Raw genomic sequence first — 26416 nt, forward strand, 5'->3', positions numbered from 1 at the left:
CAGAAACAAAATGTCAAAATAAACAAACAACTGGAAATAATACAAAAACAGCAATTAGAAATCCAACAGATACACAACAAAATTTCAGAAATAGTGCCATAGAAGGTTTTAAGAGCAAATTTGAAACACTGGAAGAGAGGATCAGCAAAATTGAAGACAAATCCTTGGATACCATTTCATTTGAGGAAAAGTCAGAGAAAAGAATGAAGAAAAATGAAGAAAGGTGGAGAATTAAGTGGGAGGCAATCAAAAACAAAAATCTATATGTGATCAGAGTTCCAGAACAGGGGGAGAAAATGGAAAACACAGAGAGGATCATCGAAGATTTGCTGACAGAAAACTAATATCATGAAAGGTGAAAAGCTGACAATCCAAGAAGCTCAACAAATGAAATACAGGATAGACCGCTAAAGAAAATCACCGAGACATATTATAGTCACACTCACTAAAACCAAAGACAAAGAAAGAATCCTGAGAGCAGCTTGAGAAAAACAAAAAGTCACATACAAAGGGGCAACAGTAAGTCTAAGCTCTGATTACTCGGAACAAACCGTGCAGACAAGAAGTCAATGCGATGACATATATAAAACCTTGAAAGAAAAAAATTGCCAACCAAGAATAATATATGCTGCAAAACTCTCACTGAAATATGACAGTGAAATGAGGACATTTCCAGATAAACAGAAATTAAGGGAATACATAAAAACCAAAGCAAAATTACAAGAATTATTAAAGGAAGTCCTTTGGTTAGAGAACCAATATCATCAAACAACAATATGAATCTAGGACCCGAGACTGCATCAACCAGACACCAAACTAGGTAATGAACTCTCAAGGATAAAATAAAACTAAAAAATATACAATACGAAACCAGGGTTCAATTTGAAAATGACAACAATGTCAGAACAATAAAAGAGGGAATAAAGGTGTAGGTATAGAGCTTTCAAATGGAGAGGAAGTCAAGGCAATACCAATAAAAGACTGGTTTAAACTTAGGAAGATAGGGGTAAATTTCAAGGTAACCACAAAGAAAGGCAACAAACTTACTCATCAAAATAAAGAAGAAAAACAAAGTCTCTGTAAACACAAAATCTACAAAAATGAAATAAAGGAAAAAAGATCCACAAATAAAAGGAATTCAGCACAGGGGAGTAACAGGAACAAAGAAAATGTCAGCACCATGAAAAAAAAAAGGCACTACAAAATGACAGGAACAATCTCACAGCTATCAATAATCACACTGAATGTAAATGGCTTAAATGTACCCATAAGGAGACAGAGTGACAGAATGGATTAAAAACAAACAAAAAAACAGGACCCATTAATATGCTATATACAAGAGACACACCTTAGAAACAATGACATAAATATATTAAAAATCAAAGGATGAAAAAAAATCAAGCAAAAAAAAAAGAGTAGAAGTGGCAATACTAATCTTAGATAAAATAGACTTTAAAACAAAATCCACCTTAAGAGACAAAGAACGGCATTACATAATGATCAAAGGGACAATCCATCATGAAGGCATAACCGTAATAAACATCTATGCACCCAATGAGAGGGCTCCAAAACACAAAAAACAAACTCTAATAGCACTGAAAAGAGAAAGACAGTTATACAATAATAGTAGAAGACTTCAACATACCACTCTCAGTAAAGGACAGAACATTTAGAAAGAAACTCAACAAAGATGCAGAAGAGCTAAAGGCTACAACCAACCAACTTGACCTCACAGACACATATAAAACACTTGACCCAACAGCAGCAAAGTCCACATTCTTTTCCAACAAACATAGAACGTTTTCCAGAACAGACTACGTCTTAGTCCACAAAGGAACCCTCAACAAAATTCAAAACACTGAGACTATAATACAAAGTATCTTCTCTGATCACAATGTCATCCAAGTAGAAATTAATAACAGGAAGAGCAATGAAAAAAAAATCAAATACATGAAAACTGAGTAACAGCCTGCTTAAAAACTACTGGGTAACAGAAGAAATCAAAGATGGAATCAAAAAATTCCCAAAATAAATGAGAATGAAAACACCCCATACCAAAACCTTTGGGACATAGCAAAGGTAGTGCTCAGAAGTCAATTTATAGAAAAAGAAGCACACATCAAAAAAGATGAGAAAAAATCAAAACATTAATGGTACAACTCAAACCAATAGAAAGGGAACAGCAAAAGAAGCCCACATCCACCAGAAGACAGGAAATAATAAAGATCAGAGCAGAAATAAATGAAATAGAGAATAGAAAAACAATACAAAGAATCAACAAAACCAAAAGTTGGTTCTCTGAAAAGGATCAACAAAATCGACAAACCATTGGCCAAACGGACAAAAGAAAAACAGGAGAGGATGCAAATAGCCCAAATAGGCAATGAAATGGGGGACATTACAACAGACACAACTGAAATAAAAAGGATCATAACAGAGTACTATGAAAAACTATACTCCAACAAATTTGAAAATCTAGAGGAAATGGAAAAATGTCTAGAAACACACTATCTACCCAAACTAACAAAACTGAAGCTGAAAATCTGAACAGACCCATAATAAGAGAAGAGATTGAAAAGGCAATAAAAAAAAAACTTCCAACAAAAAAAAAGCCCTGGCCCAGATGGCTTGATTGGAGAATTCTACAAAACATTCTGAGATGAGCTTACACCAGTACTACTCAAACAATTTCAGAACACAGAAAAGGAAGGGATACCTCCAAACTCATTCTATGAAGCCAGCATAACCCTGATACCAAATCCAGGGAAAGATACACACAAAAAGAAAACTACAGACCCATATCTCTCACGAATATAGATGCAAAAATTGTGAACAAAATTCTAGCCAATAATATTCAGCATCATAACAAAAAAATAAAACACCACAACCAAGTGGGATTCATACCAGGTATGCAAAGATGGTTCAACATTAGAAAACCAATCAACGTAATCCACCACATAATTAAAAGAATCATATGATCATCTTGATGCAGAAATGGCATTCAGCAAAGTCCAACACCCATTCCTGATAAAAACTCTCAATAAAATAGGTACGGAAGGGAAATCCCTCTATGTAATAAAGGGCATCTATACAAAACAAACAGCCAACATCATTCTTAATGGAGTGAGGCTGAAAACATTCCCCCTGAGAACAGGAACAAGACAAGGATGCCCTTTATCACCACTCCTATTTAATGTTGTGCTGGAAGTCCTACCTAGAGCGATAGAGCAAGAAAAAGAAATAAAGGGTATCCAAACTGGTAAAGAAGAAGTAAAACTGTCCCTATTTGTGGATGATACAGTACTATACATAGAAAACTTAAACGACTTCATGAGAGAACTACTGGAGATAATAGGAAGATTCGACGGATTAGTAGGATACGAGATAAACATACAAAAGTCAGTTAGATCCCTATATGCCAATAAAGAGAATGACAAAAAGGAAATCAGGAAAACAATATCATTTATAATACCCACCACCCAAAACCCACTGCCATCGAGTCGATTCCGACTCATAGTGACCCTTTAGGACAAAGCAGAACTGCCCCATAGAGTTTCCAAGGAGCACCTGGCGGATTTGAACTGCCGACCTTTTTGGTTAGCAGCCATAGCACTTTTATAATATCCCCTAAAAAAATCAAAATACTTAGGAATAAATCTAACCAGGGACGTAAAAGACCTATACAAAGAAAACTACAAAACACTACTGCAAGACACCAAGAGATCTACATAAATGGAAAAACATACCATCCTCATGGATAGGTGGCCTCAACATTGTCAAAACGTCAATTCTACCCAAAAAAAAAAAGCCATCTACAAATACAATGCAATCCTGATCCAGATACCAACGGAATTCTTTAAAGTGATGGAAAAACTAATCATTAAGTTTATATGGAAAGGGAAGAGACCCTGGATAAGTAAAGCACTACTGAATAAGAATAAAGTAGGAGGACTTGTAGTACCTGACTTCAGAACCTACTATACAGCTATAGCAGTCACAACAGCCTGGTACTGGTACAATGACAGACATATTGACTAATGGAACAGAATTGAGACCCAGATGTAAATCTATCCACCTATGGTTACCTGATCTTCGACAAAGGCCCAAAGTTCATCAAATGGGGAAAAGACAGCCTTTTAAAAAATGGCGTTGGCAAAACTATCTATCTGCAACAAAATGAAACATGACCCATACCTCACACCATGCACAAAAACATTCAAAATGGATCAAAGACCTAAATAAAAAACCAAAAATAAAAATGATCATAGAAAAAAAAATGCAGTCAACGCTAGAGGCCCTAATCCATGGCATAAACAGGACACTAAACCATACCTAACAACACATAAACACCAGAAGATAAACTAGATAATGGGGATCTTCTAAAAATTAAACACTTATGCTCACCAAAAGACTTCACCAAAAGTGTAAAACGAGAACCTACAGACTGGGAAAAAATTTTTGGTATGACACATCCTACAAAGGTCTAATCCCTAAAATCTACAGGAAAATTTGACACCTCTACGACAAAAGGACAAATAATCCAATTAAAAAATGGGCACAGGATATGAACAGACACTTCAACGGAGAAGACATTCAGGCGGCTAACAGATACATGAAGAAATGTTTATGATCACTAGCCATTAGAGAAATGCTAATCAAAATCACAATGAGATAACATCTCACCACGACACAACTGGCACAAATCAAAAAAAACAGAAAATAACAAATGTTGGAGAGGCTGTGGGGAGATTGAAACTCTTAAGCACTGCTGGTGGGAATGCAAAATGGTACAACCATTTAGAAAAAAAATATGGTACTTCCTTAAAAAGCTAGAAATAGAAATGCCTTATGATCCAGCAATCCCACTCCCATGAATATATCTTAGAGAAATGAGTCACCAGATGAATAAACATATGCACACCCATGTTCACTGCAACATTATTCACAATAGCAAAAAGATGTCTTTAGTTACCACTCACGTTAAAAAATAAATAAATGAAAAATAAATTTTTTATTTATTGTCTATTTAGTGTTCTCCCCTCCCCTGTAACCATCAAAGATTGTTCTGTTTTGTGTATAAGCCTTTTCATGAGTTTTTATAGTAGCAGTCTCATAAAATATTTGTCCTTTTGTGATTGACTTCTTTCACTCAGCATAATGCCTTCCAGGTTCATCCACTCACAGATTCATCATAGTTCTTTATCGTTGCATAGTCGTTGCTGGGCACTTAGGTTGTTTCCAGTGAAGGGTAAGACAGTATCCAATACTGGAGAAGCCAGCACAACTTGACCAAGGCAAGGTGAGAGATACCCCATAGACACCCCAACTCCCTGAGGGACCGAATTACTGGGCTGAGGATTGGGGACCATGGTCTTGGGGAATGTCTACCTCAACTGGCATATAGTTTATAAAGAAAATTTTCTACAATCTATTTTGTTGAGTAACATCTGGGGTCTTAAAAGCCTGTGAGTGATCATCTAATATACTCCACTGGCCTCACACCGTATGGAGCAAGGGAGAACGAAGCAAACCAAAGACTCAAGGAAAGATTAGTTCAAAGGACTAATGGACCACAACTACCACAGCCTCCACCAGACTGAGTCCAGCACTACTAGATAGTGCCCAGCTATCACCACCGACTGCTTTGACAGGGATCACAACAGAGGGTCCCAGACCGAGCTGGAGAAAAAAGCAGAACAACATTCTAACTCACATAAAAAAAGACCAGACTTACTGGTCTGACAAGACCAGAGAAAATCTGAGTATGGCCCATGGACACCCTTTTAACTCAGTACTGAAGTCACTCCTGAGGTTCATCCTTCAGCCAAAGATTAGACAAGCCCATAAAATAAAATGAGACTAAATGCATATACCAGCCCAAGGGCAAGGACCAGAAGGCAGGAAAGAACAGGAAAGCTGGTAACGGGGAAACCAAAGTTAAGAAGGGGAGAGTGTTGACATGTTGTAGGGGTCACAAACGATGTCACAAAACAACATGTGTATTGTTTAATGAGAAACTAATTTGCTCTGTAAACCTTCACCTAAAGTACAATTAAAAAAAAAAAGATTCAGCAGAGTGGCAGGATACAAGATCAACATACAAAAATCACACCAACAACGAGAACTTCAAAAAGGAAATCAGGATAACAATACCATTTATAATAGCCCCTTAAAACATAAAATACTTAGGAAAAATCTAACCAGGGATATAAAAGAAAGAAAACTACAAAACACTACTGCCAGAAGCCAAAAGAGACCTATGCAAAATGGAAACACGTACTATATGATCATGGATAGGAAGACTCAACATTGTGAAAGTGTCAGTTCTACCCAAAGCAATCTACAGTTGCAATCCTGATCCAAATGCCAACAGCACTCTTGGTGGAGAAACTGTCAACTTTATATGGAAAGGAAAGAGGCCCCAGATAAGCAAAGCATTATTGAAGAAAAACAAAGTAGGGGCCTCATACTACCCTGTCTCGGAACTTACTATACAGCCATGGTAGCCACAACAGCCTGGTACTGGTACAACAAGAGACACATAGACCAATGGAACAGAATTGAGAACCGAGACATAAATCCATCCACCTATCGTCAGTTGATCTTTGACGAAGCATCAGAGTCCATTAAATGGGGAAAAGACAGTCTTTAACAAATGGTGTTGGCAAAACTGGATATGGATATCCATCTGTAAAAAAATGAAACAGGACCCATACCTCACACCATACACAAAAAGTAACTCAAAATGGATCAAAGAACTAAATACAATATCTAAAACGATAAGGATCATGGAAGAACAAATAGGGACAATGCTAGGGGCCCTACTACATGGCATAAATATAATGCAAACCATAACTAGCAATGCATAAACACCCAAAGATAAACTAGATAACTGGGAGCTCCTAAAAATCAAACACTTAGGGTCATTGAAAGACTTCACCAAAAGAGTAAAAAGAGAACTTACAGATGGGGAAAAAATTTTGGCTACAACATACCTGTCAAGAGCGTAATCTCAAATCTATAAAATACTTCAAGATCTCAACAACAAAAAGACAAATAATCCAATTTAAAAAGAAGCAAAGGATATGAACAGACACTTCACCACGATCAGTAGCCATTAAAAAAAAAAAAAACCCAAATCGAAACTACAATGAGATACCATCTTACCCAGACATTACTGGCATTAATCAAAAAAACAGAAAATAACAAATGTTGGAGAGGTTGTAGGGAGACTGCAATCCTGCTGGTGGGAATGTAAAATGGTACGACCACTATGGAAAAGGATATCCCTCACCCACTGCCATTGAATCAATTCTGACACATAGCAACCCTGCAGGACACAGGAGAACCACCCCACAGAGTTTCCAAGGAGCAGCTGGTGGATTCAAACCACCGACCTCTTGGTTAGCAGCTGAGCTCTTACCACCGCGCTACCAGGGCTCTAAAAAGTGACATGGCATCTCCTTAAAAAGCTAAAAGTAGAAAAACCATATGACCCAGCAATCTCACTCCAAGGAATATATGCTAGAGAAATAAGATTCGTCACACAAATAGATACATGGACACCCATGTTCAATGCAGCATTATTTATAATAGCAAAAAGATGGAAACAACCTAAGTGTTCATCAACAGATGAATGGATGAACAAATTATGAAGCACACAATGGAATACTATACAACGATAAAGAACAATGATGAATCCACGAAACATCTCACAACATGGATGACTCTGAAGGGTATTATGCTAAGTCATAATAAGTCAATCACAGAAAGACAAATATATGAGACCACTATTATAAAAACTCAAGAAAAGTTTTACAAATAGAAAAATACAATCTTTGATGAAGGAGGGAAGGGAAAATCACTAGCTTGATAGTAGGCAAGTGTTAACTTTAGTGAAGGGAAAGACAACACACAATATAGGGGATGTCAGCACAACTTGACCAAAACAAAGCCTTAGAAGCTGCCTAGACACATCCAAACACCTTGATGGACGGAGTTACTGGGGCTGAGGGGTGGTCTTTCAGGGGACATCTAGGTCAACTGGCATAACATAGTTCACAAAGAAAATGTTCTACATTCTACTAAGGTGAGTAGTGTCTGGGGTCTTAAAAGCTTGCAAATAGCCATCTAAGATATTGGTTCCATCCCGTCCAGAGCAAAGGAGAATGAAAAAACCAAAGACACAAGGAAAATATTAGTCCAAAGGACTAATGGACCACATGAACCACACCCTCCCTCTACCAGCATGAGCCCAGAAGAACTAGATGGTACCCGACTACCATCACTGATGGCTCTGACAGGGATCAAAATAGAGGGTCCCAGACAGAGCAGGAGAAAAATGCAGAACAAAATTCAAATTCACAAAAAAAGACCAGACTTACTGGTCTGACAGAGACTGGAGGAACCCCTGAGACTACGACCCCCGGATACCCTGCTAACTCAGAACTGAAGCCACTCCCGAAGTCCACCTTTCAGCCAAAGCTTAGACAGGCCTATAAAACAAACAGGTAACCCTGGTAGCATAGTGGTTAAGTGCTACGGCTGCTAACCAAAGGGTTGGCAGTTCAAATCCGCCAGGCACTCCTTGGAAACTCTATGAGGCAGTTCTACTCTGTCCTATAGGGTCGCTATGAGTCAGAATTGACTCGACGGCACTGGGTTTGGTTTTTTTTTTTTAATAAAACAAACAATAACACACATGAAGAATGTGCTTCTTAGTTTAGTCAACTGTGAGACCAAATGGGTAATAACACCTGTCCAAAAGTAAAGACGAAAAGGCAGGATGGGACAGAAAAACTGGACGAATGGACACAGGAACCGGGGGTAGAAAAGGGAAGAGTGCTGACACATTGTGGGGGTTGCAACCAATGTAACAGAACAATTTGTGTATAAATTTTTGAATGAGAAACTAATTTGTGCTGTAAACTTTCACCTAAAGCACAATTAAAAAAAAAAACCTATTTGCTAACTAAATTGAGGCAAAGGCATCAAAAACACAAAGAAAGAAATCATTACTCATTTTGACTTTTCAATAGGAAGTATATTTCAGGATAACCAAACAGCCAGAATACTCATTAGAAGCAAGGCTGGTGAGACTTTGTCTCACAGACTTTGGATGTGTTATCAGGAGGCACCAGTCCCTGCAGAAGGACATCATGCTTGGTAGAGGGTCAGTGAAAAAGAGGAAGACCCTCAATGAGATGGACTGACATAGTGGCTGCAACAGTGGGCTCAAACATAATAACAATTGTGAGGGTGGCACAGGACTGCGCAGTGTTTTGTTCTGTTGTACACAGGATCGGTACGAGTCTGAACCGACTCGATAGCACCTAACAACAACCACCACCAGCCCAGTTGGTGAGAGAAAGCTCTTCTTTATACGAGGATGCTAGCCAATAAATGCAGGAGTGACATAATTAGAAAATCACAAGTTTTGCAAATCATCTAATGAAACAATTCATGCTAGGGAATTGAATATTCATGCAATGCCGAAGTACTGCCTCCCAGATTATTTGCTAGTTGCAAGATGAAAAACCTAACTTTACAATAGTGAGATTAGGGGATCATCACCTTAACTAAATATTAAACTTAATGTCACTAATAGTGGGACAATCCAACTTCATGTGTCTCCTGACGAAATAGGAAATTCATAGCATCATTTGAGAAGTAGTTTTGCCAAAGACCTTAAAATCAAGCAATCAATCCTTTGATAACTTCCATTTTTTAGCAAACACGAGGGCAGAAGAATGAGTTAAGTGACACCACTAAGAAAAATCTATCTACAAGATACCTGTCTCTTCAAAAAGACAGTGTCATAAAGAAGCAAACAGACAAATCTAGAAGGTGGGGCATGCTACAGGCCAATTAAGAGACTCAAAAGGCATGACAACCAAATGCCATGTGGATCCTGCTCGGATTCTGATTTAAACCAACTGTAAAAATACCATTTTATTTTTTTGTTACACAACTGGAGAGAATTGATTATGAACTCGGTATTAGATGACATTAAGAACTTATGGTTAATTTTGTTACGTATGTTAACAGGATTATGGTTATGTGAGAAAGTGTCTATATTTTTTAGAGATGCATACTGATAAACATGGTGATAAAAATAACACAATACCTGGGGGTTTGCTTTAAATACTTCAGCAAGGAAATTTTTTTTTTTTAAAGGAGAAAGCAAATATGGCAACATCTTAGTAACTGCTGATTCTCAGTGCTAGGTATATAGGGAGTCCATTCTACTAGTCTCTATTTTTAATTAAAGAAAAAAGCCAGTATCACAGAACAAACAAGATATGGTGGCACTTACCTAGATTAAAAAACTCCTTAGTAGGTTAGCTATTATTTTTGTTAAAAGGAAAATTTCTGGATAAGCAGCATGCAGATACTAGAACAGCCAACTCGGGGGGCTGGAGTCTTTCTTTAAAGGTGACATTTTGTTTTTTTAAAAAAATGACCTAAAACAACTCTAGCAAAAATGTTAGTACATAAATTTTGGGTCATGGATGCTTGGGTATTTTTTATATTATTCTCTATAGTTCTGTATGTGTGGTAGGTTTAAGACATGGTCCCAAATTCATGGATGCTTTTCCTACTGATAGGTGGGGTCTGTGACCCCTCCCCTCAAATCTCAACAAGTTCCTTTATAACCCATAGAATGTGGTAGAAGTGATACTGCATGATTTCTGCAGCTAGGTTAGAAAAGGCAATTTCAGTTTCCATTTTGCTTGCTAGAACAGTCATGCTTGGAGCCCTGAGCCCCCATGCAAGAAGTCTGACTAGCCTGAGGCCACTAGGCAGTGAATAAACCAGAACATGGAGAAGCTACATGTTGGAAGTCTGGTTGGCACCTTTAGTCTTTGAGTCCTTTCAGCCCAGGCACCAGACATGTGAATGAATGAGACTTTGGATGACTCAAGCCCCTAGCTATGAAGTCACCCTAGCCTTCCAGTTTTCTCAGCTGATGCCCCAGACATCATGGAGCAGAGATAAGCTGTCCTCACTGGGCCTTTTCCAAATTCCTGACCTGCAGAGTTTATCATGAGCATAAAAAAAATGATTGTTTTAAGCTGAAAACACCAAACACCTTGATTGGACCTGAGATTTGGGCAGGGAATGGGGGGAGGGAACAAACTATAAAAGACATTTTGGGGGAACAATTGGAAAAATTTTTATTATGGATGGGGTATTAGAAGATATTCTAAAACCAAAATCAAACCCATTGCCATTGGGTTGATTCCAACTCATAGTGACCCTGTAGGACTGAGTAGAACTGCCCCATATGGTTTCTATGGAGCGGCTGGTGAATTCGAACTGCTGACCTTTTGGTTAGCACCCTGAACTCTTAACCATTGTGCCATCAGGCTCCATTAGGAGATATTAAGGAATTATTACTAACTTGTTAAGTATAATAAAGGTATTGCTATTGTTATTAGGTGCTGTTGAGTCAGTTTCTACTCATAGTGACCCTATGCATAACAGAACAAAATGTTCGGTCCTACATCATCCTCACAGACCACCTGTCTGTCAGTTTGTCATGCTGTGGTAGCTTGTGTGTTGCTGTGATGCCGGAAGCTACGCCACCGGTATCTCAAATACCAGCAGGGTCACCCACAGTGGACAGGTTTTCAGTGGCGTGGTGGTTAAATGCTACAGCTGCTAACCAAGAGGTCAGCAGTTCAAATCCGCCAGGCGCTCCTTGGAAATTCTATGGGGCAGTTCTACTCTGTCCTATAGGGTCACTATGAGTCAGAATCGACTCAACAGCAGTGGGTTTGGGTTTTTTTTTTTTTTGACCAGACTAGGAAGAAGGACCCAGCGATTTACTTCCGAAAAAAAATTAGTCATTGAAAACCTTATGGATAGCAGCAGAACATAGTCTGACATAGTGCCGGAAGATGAGCCCCTCAGGTTGGAAGGCACTCAAAGCATGACTAGGGAAGAGCTGCCTCCTTAAGGTAGAGGTGACCTTAATGACATGGATGGAGTAAAGCTTTCGGGAACTTCATTTGTTGATGTGGCATGACTCGAAATGAGAAGAAACAGCTGCAAACATCCATTAGTAATTGAAATGATGAATGTGAGAAGTATAATAAAGGTAGCATGATTATATAGGAAGGTGCCTTTATTCTTAGGAAATAATGAAGTATTAAGGGGTAAAATATGTTATGATGGCTGCATATTATGTTGAAGTGGTTCAGCAAAAACTACAGACAGATGGATGAAGCTAATATGGCAAAATATTACAATTGTAGAACCTAGGTATTGGGAATATGGGTGTTTATGTACTAGGCTTCTTTATGCATAATTGAAAACTGTCACAATAAAAAATTTAAAATAATGAATGAGACTAAGATATTATAATAACCAATGGGTAGTCCTTGAATGGATCCTGATTTGAATAAACCAACTGTAAAAGATACTTTTGGTATAATTTGGGGAAATTTGAATAAGGACTTGATATTAGATGATATTAGGAAATAAACGTTAATATACTTAAGTAAGATATAATGGTACTGTGGTTATGGAAGAAAATGCCATTATTTTAGAGATGCATACTGAAGCATTTAAGATGAGATGTCATAATGGGTGACATCAGTAAAAATGGCAGAGTAAGGACCTCCAAAGGAGCCTTGGTAGTATAGTGGTTAAGCACTCAGCTGCTAAACATAAAGGTCATTGGTTTGAACCCACCAGCCGCTCCACAAGAGAAAGATGTGGCAGTCTGCTTCCGTAAAGACTTACAGCCTTAGAAACCCTATGGGGCAGTTCTACTCTGTCCTACAGGGTCGCTATGAGTTGGAACTGACTCTACGGCAATGAGTTTTAAGGACTTCCAAAAACTTGTTCCTCTATAAAAGCCCCAAAAAACTGGCAAAAATTGTCAGAATCAATGTTTCCATTCATCAAATACTTGTTGAACATCTCCATGTGTTAGGTACTATGTGAGTAGCTGGACACAGTGATGGACAAAAATAAACAGATTCCCACCCTTTAGTGGTGATAATGGGCACATTTGTCTGGTTCCTGATTTTAATGCGTATACCTATAGAATGTCTCTTATAATCTCTTTTGGGTTAAGAACTCAAAATGTGGCTCACGTTGAAAATGTGGTAAGTTATTAGCTTTTTCTCTAGAGAAATATACATGCATATATGCATACATTTATATAAAATTTATATACAATTTTAGGGGATTCAAGGACCCAAAAGTCCATGGACGCCAACTAAAGAAGCTCTGTTCTACTGTTTCATCCTATTGGTTTAAGCTAGATGCTCTTCTTCATACTAAGGTAGCATCCTTTTATTTTTAGCTGACTAAAAGTCACTTTAAAAATATATTTTATTGTTTTTCGGTCAAAGTTTACACAGAAAAAAGGTTTGGAGACTTTTGGTTTGTTTGTTTTTTCCCCAGCATAAATAGGCATTGAATGAGTAAAAGACCAATAGAAATACAGAAACAGATAAAAGGCTGATGAAACAAAATGAATGATCCCCAAACAGCTCCGGATATATATGAGTCAAGAGATACGGCAAAGAAAACTCCCAGCTTAGTGGGAAGGGGAACAACTGTTCCATATGATTTTGGAACCAACAGTTACCTATTGGGGGGAGGGGGAGAAACTTAGATCTTCTGTTTGGTACCATATGCTAAATAAATTATAGATTAAAAATTAGAGTTAAATTAAAAAATCAAGCTTTAAAAAATACCAAGGTGGTAATTATCTGCTCTCTGAATAGGGAAACAATGGGAAAAGATCAATATTTGATATAAAAATATTCCTATTTTTCATGTAGAATGAGAAAAAATACCATAAGCAAAGGAAAAAAAAATATTTATATATACATATATAGAACAAATAATGACTATTTCTTTACTATATAAAAATGGCAATTTGAAAAGCTTAAAGACTCATATAGATAAATGGGCAAAAGACAGAAAAAAAATTACAAAAGAAAAAATTTTAATGCTAATGCAAACATATGGGAAGTGTTTAATCAAAGAAGTACAAATTAATCAATGAGATACTATTGTTTGCTTGTGAATTACCAAGATCGAAACAATATTGTAATAAGAGACTGCCTGTGGTCAACCCAGTATCATTCTCCCTTTCTTGCTTACTAATCCTGATTTTGTAGGGACAACAATATTGTTGCTGCTGTTATTTGCAATTGAGTCGATTCTGACTCATGCGAGCAGAGTAGAACTGCTCCATAAGATTTTCAAGGTTGTGACCTTTTGGAAGCAGATTACCTGGCTTGTCTTCAAGGTGCCTCTGTGTGGGTTTGAACCACCAACCAACCTTTTGGCCAGCCGCTGAGTCCTTAACCATTTGTACCACCCAGGGACTCCGGGAAAGCAATGTGCCTAGCTAAAAACTACATTTTCTGGCCTCCCTGGCAGAGAGTTGTGGCCATGTAACACAATTTTGGCCAAAGGAATGTAAAAAGAAGTGGAACTTGGGGGTGAGGGGCCTCAGCATGCCAATTCCATCTTCTTTTTGTTCTTCCCCTTCTTCCTGACTACAACCCAGCCTGATGCTGGAAGTAAACAGTCATCTTGTGACCCTGAGAGGGTAAGCACTCACTAAGGATGCAAAATTCCTGTTACTCACAGGCAACCACTATTCCTAACTGAAAGACATACTCAATGCTTGGGAGGATTTCATAAACAAGTAGGAGTGTAAATTGGTACAACCTTTCTGGAAAGCTATTTGGCAATATGTATCAAGAGTTTTTAAAATGTTCATACTAATAAACTGTGTTGGCATGGGTGTAGGGAAACAGGCATTCTTATGCGTTGATTGTGGGAATGTTAACATTCTCTAAGACGTATTGTTAAGTGAGAAAAGTGAATAACAGCGTATAAAGTATGCTTCCAATTGAATAAAAGTGTGGGGGAAATATATACATGTATTTGCTTGTATATGCATAAACTATCTCTGAAAGAAAACCCAAGAAACTTTTAACAGTGGTTGACTCCAGGAGTGGAATTGGAAAACTGAGTAACAGGGGTGGGACGGAGATTTTTCCTATGTATTCTCATATACCTTGGCCTTCTAGGATTTTATGGAGATCCATTGTTAAGTAAATAATCAGAAAGATACAAACATTTATATATAAACGTTCATTCTAAATGTTATCAGTAATTGTGAAAAACTGGCAACCTTAAATGCCCCACATTAAAGAATAAGTTAGGTAAATTACGGTCTTTTTATGCAAATAACATGCACCTTTTCCATTTGCTTGCCAACCAGTCCAACCTCTGCAATGTATTTTCAGAAGTACCCCTATGCCAACTTGTTTTTACATGTTGTTATAAAAAAATTAGCAGAGCATGCTTATGAAAATACCTCACAGGGGAGGGAGTGGTTGGCAAACAAACATAGAAGGCACATGCTATTTGTATAAAAACACAGTAGGTATATCCATGGAATGGAATTATAATATTATTTATAAACAATGACATAGAAACATGCTTATGATATAATATTAATTTGAAAGGCCATATACTTTTCTTGGTTTTCAACTTTTACAGTCACCTAGTCAATGACTCGATGGCACTGGGTTTTTGGGTTAGTCAATGTAGACTATTAATTTTAAGACAGAATGTAAATGTTAACAACTTTGACAATGTAAATGAAAAAGTGTGGCTCATAGAAGGAAGAAAGAATAGGAGCACAAATGTCCATATCCCTTAAAGTGGGTAGTCACGACAGACAGATGGGAAATGATGGAAGGAGAAATAGACGTTAAGTTGATAAATCAAGAAATGGCAAAATAACCCTATTATTATCTTGAATTTTGGAGGTAACTACCAGAAAAATGAAAACTATAAGGATGTCTCTCAGGCATAGGACTGAAGGTACAGAAAGACCATTGCTTTTCATCCTAAACTTCTCTTACTAATTTATTTGCTACCAGGTACACACACTAAAACCAGTAAACCAAATGCTGTTGAGTTAACTCCTACCCATGCTGACCCCGTATGTATCAAAGTACTCCATAGGGTTTTCAATGGCTGATTTTTCAAAAGCAGATCACCAGGCCTTTCCTCCAAGGTACTTTTGGTGGACTCAAACTTCCAATCCTTCGATTAGCAGCCAAGTGTGTTAACCATTTGCACCACCCAGGGACTCCTGTGCACATACTACTTTGATTAAAAGCCAAAAAATAAAGAAGCAGGATATAAGATTATATACTTTGTGATTTCAACCATAAAAAGAAAAAATACATAGAAAAAAAAGCCTAGAAAGAAATATGTCAAAATGTTAATAGTAGATGCTTCTGGGTGGCAGACTTACGGGTGGTTTCTTCTTTATGTTTTCCTCTATTTTCTGTATTTTCCAAACTTTCTGTTATTATAACCAGAAAAATCTACTCTGACAGGTGAAAATAAAGCCAGAAAGTATAGAAGAAAAAAATTAGAAAATAGGCCTGAAGAAAACTGAAGAAGAAAAAAAAGGGAAACATTTGCTGACTGACTAAGAGAACACTTCTTAGTACAGCCCCACACCTCCCTAACCTCAAGCAACCACTACAAAGGTCAAAATAAGGCTGGGTGGAAGCAGCAGGCTCTTTATTTCTTGGGGAAACACAGGTATTGAGATCTCAACACTCTCTCTGGTAGATTCTTGCAGTAATAGCCCTCAATTTGCTAATACCATCTTATATGCATGACCCTCTGCAATGTGACTTTGCAGCTTTCTACCTCAGGAGGTGGAATCTATTTCTCCACCCTTGGAATCTAGGCTTGGCCATGTAACTTGCTTTGGCCAACAGGACAACAGCAAACAGGATGCAAGCAGAGGCTTGAAAAGTACTTGCATATTGGGGCTTGTCCTCTCTTGCTATTGGAAACCCTTCTGCCACTATGTGAAAAAGCCCCGGCTGGCCACCTGGTGGGTGAGAGACTATATGGACAAAGGCCCTTTTAAAAAAAAAAAACCCATTGCCGTTGAGTTGGTCCTGACTCATAGTGACCCTACAGGACAGAGCAGAACTGCTCCAGAGGGCTTCAAGGAGCGGCTGGGGAACGTGAACTGCCGACCTTTTGGTTAGCAGCCAAGCTCTTAACCACTGTACCACCAGGGCTCCTAAATTGTGCCACCAGGGCACCAGCCATCCTATATTAGGTCCCAGATACCTGAGGCAGGTCTTTTTAGACTATCCAGCCCTAGTCTAACTATCCCAGACTAGAATAACAGCTCAGCCAACCTACAGAATCATATCAGAAATAATCAGTGGTTGTTGTTTTAACCCACTAAGTTTTGGGTAGCTTGTTAAGCAGCAAAAGAAAACTGATACACCATCCAATATGAAAACTACCTGGCCAGTGAGATGAGGAAAATACTTTTATAACCTCCTAAACTCCATGCTCTCAACTCAATGAACATTCTTCCCTCCTTCCTCAGAGATGGCCTCTCGAGCCAGTACAGGTGGTAGTCTAAAGAGTCTTGGGCCCTTTGGAGCTCAACAGTTGATAGAATTTCCCTCCTTGGACAGCAATATTATCAGAGGACTGGGCAGATGGTATCAGAATGTTCTTCAAAGCATTTAGGCTGCTTGCTGAAATCTGCTCAAGGTCTTTCCTATCCATCTCAAGTCACATAATATCAGAAGCCAACAAGCTCCTTTACCTCTGATTTTGCTGCACTGGGAACACCCTGAGGGCATGAACTCTGTGTCTCACTGATCATTTTAGCTCCAGAAGAATATGCTAAACAAACAAATCAATGACTGAATCAGATCTTCCTATCTTAAATATCTTTCCTCCTCCCCAGCCTATTTTTTCTCCGACCACCCTCACAAAATTTAAAGGACAGAATACTGAATCACCTTTAGGGCTCCATGGAGCATCATCTGAATTCTTCTTTTTCTTGTGTCGAGATTTTAAAGCAGGATCATCATCATCAGACTCCAGGGATGGATAGACTGCAGGAAGAAGGAAAAGAAGGGTTACTGAGATCTCAACGAAAAGGGTGAAGACAGAATGATACCTACACCTCAGCTACTCCTACTCCCCTACAAGTGTATCCTTTACTTAATCCATTCTCAACTCCAGCAGTCCCTGAATATTCCACACTTTTCATGCCCTTGTACTTCTGCTGCAAATGCCTTTATTGCAGCTTCACGTAATTAACTTCAGTTCATTCACCCAACATCCATAAAATGAGTAACTTCAAGAGTTACTTTACACAACGTTCAAAATTCAACTCTTGACTCAACTCCTACAAGAAGACTTACCTCACTCCTTTAATCTGATTCAGATGCCTCCTTCTAAACTCTCCACAGCATCCTGTACATACCTCTACTGGAGCTATTTGTCATATAGTATTTAAGAGTTGATTGGTAAATCGGTTGCCCCCAATTTACTGTGGGGGCAGGAATGTGTATTATTTTATTTCATAACAACAGAGCCTAACACAATGCACAGTAGGTGCTCAGTCAATGTGTGTTAATGAATAGATAAAGAAATAATACACACATTATTCACACAAATGGAGCAGAAAGACTACCTGGGTTGAACTGGGAACAAGATTACGGGGACTAAATGCTCTGAATAACAAAACACACATATACAAGTTTCCCATCTAATACAAACATACACAGACATACAGTCTTATCACATACTCCTTCACAATCTACATACAAAACATAAGATTTAATGCGAAGACAGACCAGAAAGGTCCTACTGATGGGGTCTGCTGTGCTAACCCAGAAGAGAAAAAAAGTGAGAGAGAGAGAGAACTTCTACCTTTCCAACTCCTCCCAATGACCAGCTTCATGCTTTTTTTTTTTTTTTTGCCCTAGAATTCTATTTCATCAAAGGAATACAGTCTTCCACTTCTTCTAGAATGGCTCCATTCTGGGAAAATGAGTCTATTTTTTCAGGCCTTCCTCCTTGGGCAAAGAGGTAAAACCCTGCCCCTGATTTCTTGAATAAATAAATAAATAAAAAAAGGGCTCACTGTCCCTAGAAAGAAATGACAGCTGGTAACAGTTATTTGAATGTCTCATCCCTAATAGCTCCAATGGCTGTCAATGTTATTTCTTCGGTTCTGAAAGGTTTTTCCACTTCAAGGAAAGCAGCAGTGTGCTATGGTAGAAATACCCAAGTCTCCGGGTCAGCGATTAGTTTGAAACCCTGGATTGATCTGCTAGCTCTGTGGCCTAACGAAACTTCTGAGTCCCAGTTTCTCCATCCATTACATCGAAATAACAGATATCACCTATTTTGCAAAGTTGTTGTAAGGATTAAGAAATAATATGTGTAAATTAACTTGTAAAAGGTATTCCATTTGAAGGTTCATGCCTTATTCAAGAGTGGGCTAAGACATATATATAATAATTAGGATATTAAAAGAAAATATAAGCTTAAATATGTATATTAAAAATAAAAAGGGGGAAAAGTGATGACACCAAAAACGGCAGAGTAGAGAGCTCCAAGGCTCCGCTCCTCCACTGAAACAATTACTAAGCTGACAAAAACTGTGAGATTCAACTTTTTGGAACTCTGGAATCTAATAAACTTACAGCAACCAAGGAAGGTTTAATGAAGAAAAAGGTTGCTAAATTTAGGTGTTTAAGGAAATCTCTGTCAGGTCACTGGCTGACCAGGGAGGTAATGGAATAGAGAATGTAGTGACCACACTTAACAAGGAATATAGTCTTTCCAAAAAAAAAAAAAAAAGGGAGAAGTCACTAACTAAATGGATGATTTCAGCCCGCAACAAGAAACAAAGAGCAAACCCTGGGAACAGGGGGAAATCTGATTTCCAGAGTTACTATAATTTTAAAACGTCTAGTATTCGGCAAAAAAATTATGAGGCCTGCAGAGAAACGGCAACACATGGTTCATTCACAGGAAAAAAAGAAATTGACAGACACTGTCCCTGAGACTTATAAGACTTTAAATCAGCTGTATTAAATATGCTCAAAGAGCTAAACAAAAACAGGAGAACAATGTCTCAACAAGTAGAGAATATCAATTAAGAGACAAATGATAAAAAGAAACCAAATGCAAATTCTGGAGTGGAAAAGTACAATAACTGAAATGAAAAATTCACTAGATGGTTCAACAGTAGATTTGAACAGGCAAAATTAAGAATTAGGGAACATGAAGATAGTTTAACTGAAATTCAGTCTGAGGAGCATAGAGAATAAAGAAAAATTAAGAGTAAGGTATGTGTGGAATGCCATCAAGCATACAAACATATACATAGGAGAGTCAGAAGAAGAAGAATGAAAGAAAGAGTAGATATGATATTTGACAAAATAGTGGCTGAAAACTTCGCAAATGTTATGACACAAAGCTACACATCCAAGAAGTGCTAAAAACTCCAAGTAGGATACTCTAAAACATCCACGCTGGGACACACTATAATAAACTGTCCAAAGTCAAAGACAAGGAGAGAATCTAAAAAGCAGCAAGCCCACCCAGTAACCCAGTGCCATCGAGTCAATTCTGACTCATAACGACCAGATAGGACAGAGTAGAACTGCCCCATAGAGTTTCCAAGGAGTGCCTGGCGGACTTGAACTGCTGACCCTGTGGTTAGCAGCCGTAGCGAGACGTAAATTATCATGTACAAGGAAGCCACAAAAAGATTAACGGCTGTGCTGGGAAAACTGGATTTGCACGTGCATAAAAATGAAAAAGGATATATGCCTCACACTACATACAAAAACAAATATGGATTAAGGACCTAAATGTAAAAAGTAAAACCATAAAATTCTTAGAAGAAAATGCAGGAGCAAAGCTGTCAGGTCTAGCTTTTAACAATGGATTACCTAATATAATAACAATAGTACAAACAGTAAAACACAAAATAAATGGGACCTGATAAAAATGAAAAACTTTTGTTCATCAAATGACCTTACCAAAAAAAGGAGAAGACGAGCTACTGACTGGGAGAATATCTTCAGAAACAATTTTTCCAATAAGAATCTAATACCCAAAATATATATACAACTAAAACAACTTAATGGGCTCAAGTATAGCAAAACGTTATAAGTACAGCACAGGACAGGGCAGTGTTTCATTCAGCTGTACGTGGGGTCACTATGAATCGGAATCAATTCGATGGCACCTAACAACAACAACTTAACAACAAAAAGACAATGCAATCATAAAATGAGAAAATGACTTGAACAGACATTTCACCAAAGAGAATATGCAAATGGCCACCAAACACATGAAAAGATGCTCAATGTCATTAGCTATCAGAGAGATGCAAATCAAAACCACAATGAGATACCATTTAACTAACACTAGGATGGCTAAGATTAAAAAAACGAAAAAAAAAATCCAGAAAATTACAAATGTTGGTGAGGACATGGGGAAGTTGGACCTCTTACTCACTGCTAGTGGGAATGCAAAATGTCATTGTATAAAACAGTGTGCAGTTCTTCAAAAAACTAAAAATAGAACTACCATATGACCCAGTAATTCCATTCCTAGGTATATACTCAAAAGACGTGAAAGTAGAGACTCAGAGACTTGTACACCAATGTTCAGTACGGCACTATTCACAACAGCCAAAAGGTGCCCATCAACAGATGAATGGCTAAACAAAATGAGGTACATACAATGGAATACTACTTAGCCAGCAGGAGAAATGAAGTCTCGATACATGCTATAATATGGATGGAGCTTGAAGACATTACGCTAAGTGAAATAAATCAGTTACAAAAAGACAAATATTTTATGACCTTATTTACATAAAAAGACAAGAAAAGGCAAATGCATAGAGACCAAAGGAGCAGGAGGGAAGGGGAAAAAAGAGGATTAACAGTGATGGAAAAATTGCATTGATTAAGGGTAGGGTTGCACAGCTGATTATTGTAAGTGCTGTCAATAAGTTGTACAGCTGCAAAAATCTGAAGAGGCAAAAGTTGTGTGAGATATTTACAACAACAAAAAAGAGTAGTTGCTGAGGCTGCTTATGTACAACACCTCATGGGATTTGGTTCCTTTCTCATGGGCCATCTCAGTAAACTGGCCTAATAACATATTTAGTGCTTCTGTTCTGCCTCCTAATTCGTTGCGTAGTGCCTGCAGTCTTGTAAGCTTCCAAGCAGACATCCAAGGCACAACAATTGGTCTCTCTATCCCATGGACCAACAGAAGAAGGAGAGCCAGGAAGGAGTAGCATATGGACTGTATGGCTAATTGCCTCCGTGAATAACTGCATCCTTTGCCATGAGACCAGAAGAACTAGATGGTGTACTGAACATTTTGATCAAAGATTCTATAGAAGAATCCTGATTAAAAGGGGGAAAGTGCAGAGCAGAATTTTAAATTCTCATGGAATTTGGATTTTCTGGAACCACAGAGGCTGGATGAACCTCTGAAACTACTGCCCTGAGATAAAACTCTGAACTTTAAACCAAAAATATTCCCTGAAGTCATCTTAAAACTGAACAACAGTTCAGCTTAACTAGTAAAAAAAAAAAAAAGCCTGCCTTGAGTGGTAATGCTCTCTTAAGAACTACCCCAATGGGAAGAAATTAACAACAGAAACTTAGAAGATTAGATAGGAACCTTAGGGAGCAGCGAGTTTATGTTAATGGGGGAAGAACAACTCACAAAAGGAGAGTGAGAATGGTTGCACAACTCAAAGAATATAATTGATGTCACTGAATTGTACATGTATAAACTGCTGAATTGGTGTATATTTGCTGTGTATATTCTCAACAACAACAACAAAATAAATAAATAAGAGATTAAAAACTGATTTCTCCTCAGAAACAATGGAGGCCAGAATGCAGCGGGATGATGTATTAGAAGTGCTGAAAGAAAACAAAACAAAACAAAACAAAACAAAAAACTGTCAATTAAGAATACTTTATCTGGCAAAATTCTCCTTCATTCCAAGATAAACAAAAGTGGAAGCAGTCTATTGCTAGTAGGTCTTCCCTACAAGAAATGCTGAAGTGAGTTTTTCAGGTTGAAATGAAAGAACACTAGAGAGTAACTCAAAGCAATGCAGAGAAATAAAGAACATCAGTAAAGGTAAACATGAACGGCAGTATTATTATATTTTTAATTTGGAACTCCTATATATATAATTTAAAAGACAAATGCATAAAACATTAATTATAAATCTATGTCAATGGAAACACATGTATAAAGGTGTAATTTGTGACAATAACTACATAAAAAGGAAAAATGAATCTGCACAGGGCCAAAATTTTTGTATGCAATTAAAGCTAAATGTTATCAATTCAAACTAGAACGTTATAAATTTAGGATGTTAATTGTAATCCACATGCAATCATTAAAAAAAAGAAAGCTAAAAAAAATGAGAATCAAAACTAGAAAATAAACACAAAGGAGAACAGTAATGGAGTATCTGAAGAGTAAAAAAGATGTAAGGCATACAGAAAATACCAAAATGGTAGAAGTAGGTGTTTCCTTATCAGTAATCATTTTAAATGTAAATGGATTAAACTCACCAATTAAAAAACAGAAATTGGCAGAATGGATAAAACACATGACGCAACTATATGTTATCTACAAAAAATTCACATTAGATCCGGACACAAATAGGTTGAAAGTAACTGGATGGAAAAAGATATCCCATGAAGAGGTGGCTATACTAATATCTTAAAAAAAAATTTGAAATGAAAAATTTTTACAAGAGACTAAGAAGAGCATATTGATTAAAGGATAAATCCATCAAGAAGGAATAACAATTAAAAACACATACCACCCAATAACAGAACCCCGAAATATATGAAGTAAAAATTGACAGATTAAAGGAAGAAAAAATCAATTCTACAATAATAGTTGAAGACTTCAATAACCCACTTTTAATAATGGATAAAACAACCAGAGAGAAGATAAATAAAGAAATAGAGGACTTCAACAACACTACAAGCCAGCTAAATGAAACAAGACATATATAGAACACTCTACCAAACAACAGTAAAATAGACATTCATCTCAAGGGGACATGGAACATTCTCAATAAATTTGAAAAGACTGAAACCATACTAAGTATCTTTTCTGACCACAATGGAATGAAATTAAAAAAGCAAACACAAGGAAAACTGGAGAATTCACAAATATGCTGAAATTCAACAACACACTATTAACAACTCAATGGGTCAAAGAAGAAATCACAGGGAAATTAAAAATACTTTGAGGCAAATGAAAATTAAAACATAATATACCAAAACTTACGGGATATAGCAAAAGCAATGTTTGGAGGGAAATTTATAACTACAAACCTCTACATTAAAAGAGAAAGTCTCAAATCAATTACCTAACTCTATACCTTAATAAAAAAAATACCTTAAGGAACTAGAAAAAGAAAACTAAACCCATAGTGAATTAAGGACAGAAATTAATGAAGCTGACAAAGAGGAAAAATAAAGAAAATTAAAACAAAAACTGGTCCTTTAAAAAGATCAATAAAACTGATAAAATACTAGAAATAATGAAAACAATAGAGAGAAGACACAAATTACTAATTTCAAGAATGAAAAGGAGACTCACTAAAGACCCCAAAGACATTAAAACGATAATAAGTAAATACAACAAATGACCCTATCACATCAATTCTACAACTTAGATGAGATGGGACCAACTGCTTGAAAGACACAAATTACCCAAACTCACACAATATGAAATAGATAACCTGAACAATCCTACATATATTATAGCAAACAAATTTACAGTTAAAACCTGAAAAAGAAATCTCCAGGCCCAGAGGGTTTCACTGACAAATTCTACTAAATATTTATAGAAGAAACAACACCAATTCTATACAACCTCTTCCAGAAAACAGAAGAGGGAACATTTCCCAACTCATTCATTGTGGCCAGCATTACCTTGATACCGAAACTAGAGAAAGACAGTATAAGAAAAGATATCCCTCAGAAGCACGGACACAAAAATCCTCAGTGAAATACTAGCAAATCTAATCCAGTGATACGCACTGCGCCACAAGGGCTCCTTGTAAGTGGAGTTTATTCCAGAACCACAAGGCTGGTTCAACAAGTGAAAATCAATCCAGGTAATCCACTGTATTAACAGACTAAAGAAGAAAAACCACACGACCTTAGCCATTGATAGAAGAAAAATACTGGACAAAATTCAACGCCCATTCATAGTAAAAAAACACTCAGCAAAATAGAATAAAAGTGAACTTTATTAACCTGACTCAAAGCTATGAGTTGCAATCGACTCGACGGCAGTGGGTTCGTTTCAGTGGTTCGGTTATTAACCTGATAACCTAAAGCTAGTATACTTAATGGTAAAAGACTGAATGCTTCTCCCTTACATTAGGAACAAGGCAAGGATGTTGACTCTCACCACTCTTATTCAACAGCATGCTTGACGTGTTAGCTAGAAAAAAAGGCAAGGGGGGGGGAGACATACAGATTGGAGAGAAAGGAATAAACCTGTTCCTATTTGGAGATGGCATCATCATCTATATATAGAAAATCACAAGAAATATACAAAAAAGCTCCTAAAACTATTAAGTGAGTTTACCAAGGTTGCAGGATATAAGGTCAACACACAAAAATCAATCATATTTATACATACTAGCAAAAAACAAAAGGAGCCCTGGTGGCACAGCAGTGAAGTGTTCGGCTGCTAACCAAAAGGTCAGCAGTTTCAAACTCACCTGCCGCTCCAAGACAGATATGGCAGTCTGCTTCTTTAAAGATTTACAGCCTTGGAAACACTGTGGGGCAGTTCTACTTTTCCTATTGGGTTGCTATGAGTTGGACTTGACTGGATGGCAACAAGTTTGGTTTTGGTTTAGCAAAAAACAATAGGAGACCAAAGGTTTAAGAAAATACCATTTATAATATCTCCAAAAACAATGCAGAACTTAGTGATAAGTCTAACAAAACATGTGCAGGATCACTACGCTGAAAACTGTAAAATGCTGATGAAAGAAAAAAAAAGACCTAAATAAGGAGGGATATACCACATATACGACTTTGAAGACTCAATATATTTAAGATGTCAATTATCCACAAGTTTAAGTTTTGATTTAACTCAACTACAATCAACATCCCAGCAGAAACTTTTGTGAACTCAGACAAACTGATTCTACAATTTATACAGAAAGGAAAAGTTGAACAAATCACTACTCAATTTTAAGCTACAGTAATTAAGACAGTATGGTGTTGATAAAGGGATAAACACACAGATCAGTGGAATAGAATAAAAAGTCCAAAAACAGACACACAAATATGGCCCTTTGATTTTTGACAAAGATGCAATAGTGATTCAATGGAAAAAGGATAGTCTTTTCAACAAATGGTGCTGGAACAATTATAGTATCCTTATGCAAAAAGAAAAAAATGAACCTTGACCTAAACATCATACCTTATGCAAAACTTAACTCAAAATGGACCATGGATATAAATGTAAAATCTAAAAGTAT

At 37.2% G+C, this 26416-nt stretch overlaps 1 protein-coding gene across 3 annotated transcripts in view; it reads right to left on the minus strand.

Moving 5' to 3' along the window:
- PHF8 (PHD finger protein 8) overlaps positions 1 to 26416 on the minus strand; it is a 129763-nt gene that overhangs the window by 18882 nt on the left and 84465 nt on the right. For all 3 annotated transcript variants that reach the window (XM_064278354.1, XM_064278352.1, XM_064278353.1), the window contains one exon: positions 17844 to 17939. In XM_064278354.1, coding sequence (XP_064134424.1) covers positions 17844 to 17939 — 96 coding nt within the window. The remainder of the gene's footprint in view (positions 1 to 17843; positions 17940 to 26416) is intronic.

The sequence above is a fragment of the Loxodonta africana genome, chromosome X (assembly GCF_030014295.1).
Source record: "Loxodonta africana isolate mLoxAfr1 chromosome X, mLoxAfr1.hap2, whole genome shotgun sequence".
NCBI lineage: Eukaryota > Metazoa > Chordata > Mammalia > Proboscidea > Elephantidae > Loxodonta > Loxodonta africana.